General features: G+C 42.4%; 1 protein-coding gene across 1 annotated transcript; it reads right to left on the bottom strand.

The window, feature by feature from the left end:
• Positions 1 to 6: 6 nt before the first annotated feature.
• LOC124091779 (multiple coagulation factor deficiency protein 2 homolog) lies at positions 7 to 1,949 on the bottom strand. The gene has a single exon (XM_046442978.2). The coding sequence runs from the start codon at positions 1,844 to 1,846 to the stop codon at positions 1,379 to 1,381; it is 468 nt and encodes a 155-aa protein (XP_046298934.1). The 5' UTR covers positions 1,847 to 1,949; the 3' UTR covers positions 7 to 1,378.
• Between the last annotated feature and the right edge of the window lie 2,031 nt (positions 1,950 to 3,980).

Below are 3,980 nucleotides of genomic sequence, written 5' to 3' on the forward strand. Positions count from 1 at the left end.
TTTTTTTTTATTTTGTCCCATCGGTTTTATTGGCCATATATTCAGAATTCATTATATAAATCTTTCAAAATAATGAGATATTACAAGAATAGTTTACAAGTCAGCTCTGATTGCACAAGTACTTGACACAGGAAATCATTTTTACAAATACATAAGTTTTCTTACAAGAATACTTTAATAAAGAAAATAAGTCTCTATACATCTTACAGCAAATTTTATGCATTTTCTTTCCCCCATTCAACCATCATTTTGGGTTTTCTATCACAGCATGTCTACCACATCCAACAAACCAAATTACAGTCTGAAGCTTCTTCTCACTTTCAAATACTGAAATTTCTCACTCTGTTGAGGAATTTTTCAGCTTCCTTTTCTAATCTTTCCTGAAATTTAAGAATTCATCCATTCAGGCTAGAAGAGGTAATTTAAACAACATTCCTTTGAAACAGAACTTGAATCAGGTTAATCACTGGGTTTGATGAATGATCTTTTCACTTCCCACCTAGGCTTAAGGCCAGCCAATGGTTTAAACCTGCTGTACCAAGTCCTTACATTCCAAATAGTCCCAAAATTGCAAAAAGGAAACCATGGAAACAAGAGTGAAATACAAATATTAAGAAAGCTAAAATATTTGCTATTGATTAGAGAGCACCTTTAAATTAAGGTTCCTCCCAAGTTGAAGACGACAGAAAGGAAAGTATAAAGGCGTGGCAGTAGTTGTATAAAACATTGAAAATCTGAAAAGGTTAATTGCTTAGGCCAGTGGTCTATCATTTCCAAAATGTGAGAGGATACAGAATCCTTGCCTCTGTAGCCAGCTGAACTCAATATCTGACATTCTTCTTATGTTGTGGCTTTGATACAGCCTAACAAATAGCCACTTACCCAGAGCAAGTGATCCTGTAGGCCAGGGGAACTTTAGAGAATACTGACCTCGTTTATCGAAAGAGATGGAACCCACCAGGGGAAACATGTGGCATTCACTCCATCCCTTCACTGTCACTGAAAAGTGTGTCCACTTGGCAAAGCTTATTGTCTTACTTTTCAGGTAGCATGAATTAAGATCAAGAATGAGCAATATCCTACAGTTTAGTTCCTGAGTGCTCAGCTCCAATTATTCCATATACTTAAGAGGATTCGTTCATCAAGCCCTTGTCCATTGAGAGATTTAACAGCACTGAGGGACCACAAAATGCCCATTTCTCTTCTCCTTTATTTCTCTTGATTTCTCTTTTTCACCCCAGTGTAACAAATTGTTACAGGTTTTTACCAAAATGTCACAGTAGTAGTTAAAAATGAGTTATTCTACATTACCCAAAAGTATTCAATCACATTATCACGGGTCACATTTGCATATAACTAGGAGATAGCCAAATAATGTTTATTGCAGTGATTTTGCAAATTCAGCATAGTCAATGTATCCATCATTGTTCTTGTCATCATCTCTCAAGACACCATCTATTATGTTAATCAGTTCTTCTTCACTCATTAGTGGGGCCTGTTCACTCTCTTCCTCCTTATGGACATGAGTGATGGCTGTAGAGAGCTCTAAGCCATCAAGTAAATTATTTACATCATAATCGTGCATTTTGAAATAATGGAGCTGCAGTTCTTGTGGGGACATCTCCGCCTCTGGTTTGTTGATGACACCTTCCAGATGCTCCATGATATGCTCTTGGTCGTGCACTGTGTTCTTATCGAGGCCCACGCTGCTGGGATGGGGGACATTGGCCCCGGGCTCCTCAGCCCTGGCACCTGGAGCACAAAAAGCCCAGAGCAGGCCATATAGGAAGGGGCCTCTGAGCAGCTGCAGGGATCTCATGGTCACCGGTACCATATCCTTTCTCATGGTCCTATGATAAAAACCTCTCCAACTTGTCTTCTGCTGACTTGAATTTTAGGGTCTGCTTTAAGCCAGATGGTGTGTCATGCCGTACAGTGGTTGTTGCCTGCTAAAAATGCACATTTCTCAGCAGCTGCATTTGTCTTCTGTGAATTTCATTATGTTCTTGGAGACATTACAAAAAAAAAAAAAAGAAAAAAAAAAAAAAAAACCTATCATGGCCAAGATCCTTCATCTCTGTTGTAAGCAATAAATTGAGTTTGGTTTCTCACCACACAGCTTTGGTAGCACCTTCAGTGATCTGGTAGTAGCAATCTTCATCAGAATTCGTCCTAAGCACTCATCTGAGAAGACTTCAGATTATTAAACAATAACAACCATAGTTTTTATTTGTACCCACCCCCCACAATTAAGATTGAACCCAGGGAGGTCTACTACTGGGCTACATCCTCAGCCTTTTTTTTTAATATTTATTTTTCAGTTTTAGGTGGACACAATATCTTTACTTTTCATTTATGTGGTGCTGAGGATCGAACCCAGTGCCTCACGCATGCCAGGTGAGCGCACTACCACTGAGCCACAACCCCAGCCCCAATCTTCAGCTCTTTTTACATCTTATTTGGAGACAGGGTATTGCTGAATTGCCCAAGCTGTCCTGAAATTTATCATCCTCCTGCCTCAGCCTCTCCAGTAGCTGGGATTACAGGCTAGTGCTACTGTGCCAGTTCTATTTGCCTTTTTATATTAGCAAATGTATGGATGCAATCACAGCTGCTGTTTGTTCTTTTCCCAAAATCTCTCACTCCCCTGAAAAATGTTGGTCACTATAGAACCAGGGTCTTGTCCCTCCTGGAAAAAAAAGCTGAGAAGGGATCAAGTATGTTGAGGAACAGCTTGTTATAAATCTAAAGCAGGGAGGCTGGGTGATGCAGTCAAAGAAACAGACAGTGATTTCCTTTGCAGTCAGTTCCCTGGTGTTCTGTAATATGGGAAGGGTCTGGCAAAGGAGTGGGGAGAAAAGAGAAGAGGTTTAAATTTAACTCTCTTTTATCAAACCGGTGATTCATTCCTGCTCCAGGACTGACTCCCAGGAATGCCAGGCCAGGGGCAAATCACAGTGTGTTCTCAGGCTACTCTAATCCAACCTCTCTCCAAGTGAAATTCAGTTCTGGTGACCATCAGGGGCAGCCAAAGGGTAACAAAAAACCAGCTTGATAGGAGTAGGCCAAGAGGGGTTTATGAGCTGATTGAGTAAATTGTCTCTAAATTCCAACTGCCAGAGCTGTCCCAATTTTCTTCCATCTATCTCCTGGCTCCTAGGGGTTGAGAGCAGGGCCTAGGATTAGGAAATTCTGCTCCCCAAACAAGGAATGGAGCTGAACTTGGAACCCTGAGAACAGGGGTTCCTATAGGGTATCTATAGGGGAGCTGGGGCTATAGGTAGGGACAGGAAGACTGTCACCAACTGACAACTCTCTAGAAGCAAAGGGCCCTGTGGTGCTAGATACCAGGATTCTGGGCTCCTCTTGACAGAACCACCTTCCCACTGTTACAGTTGTCCGGAAACAGCGAAAGTTTTCTGGTGTTGGAATGTACTCCCAAGGGAGGTGTGGTGAAGATTTCCAAGTGGGGTAGGAAACGGTCACATTCTAAGTCCTTGGAGGCTGAGCTCAAAAGCTTGCCTTGACTTGTCTTGTGGACACTTCAGAATGGGTCATACAACGTGTGATTTAAGTACAGGTATTTGGGTTCTTTGGGTCCTGCTGTGGTTACTTGATTGATGTCCTCCATCCCTGTGCTAGACTGTGAGCCTTGGGCGCAAGGTAACCAGTCAGTGTTCTTTAGTAATCCTTTGAATTTCCGGGCTCTCCTGGTCGCCGGGCTAAGCCCTGCTAAGGGTTCCACGCAGCTTTGACCACAGTCTTTCGACACCACCATGAAGAATTAAGTAAATATCAGGTTGGAGAAATCCAGGGCAACAAAGATTCAAGGCAGTCTGCTAGTGTAGTGTAGTTCAATCGGAAAAGAGTAACTCCGCAGTTAAAAAAGAAAAAAAACTCTCGGGGGTCAGAACCGGCCCACTTGCTCCTGAGCACCACCCGAGCTGCGCGCGAGGCCCGCACTTTCCATAGGGCCCGGC

The sequence above is a fragment of the Marmota monax genome, unplaced genomic scaffold (genome assembly GCF_021218885.2).
Source record: "Marmota monax isolate L192 unplaced genomic scaffold, Marmota_monax_Labrador192_F-V1.1 WCK01_AAM20220418_F8-fsc02043, whole genome shotgun sequence".
Classification (NCBI taxonomy): domain Eukaryota; kingdom Metazoa; phylum Chordata; class Mammalia; order Rodentia; family Sciuridae; genus Marmota; species Marmota monax.

What these genes read in the sequence shown, in the direction of transcription:
- LOC124091779 (XM_046442978.2), bottom strand. Translation starts at nt 1,846, where the DNA reads ATGAGAAAGGATATGGTACCGGTGACCATGAGATCCCTGCAGCTGCTC.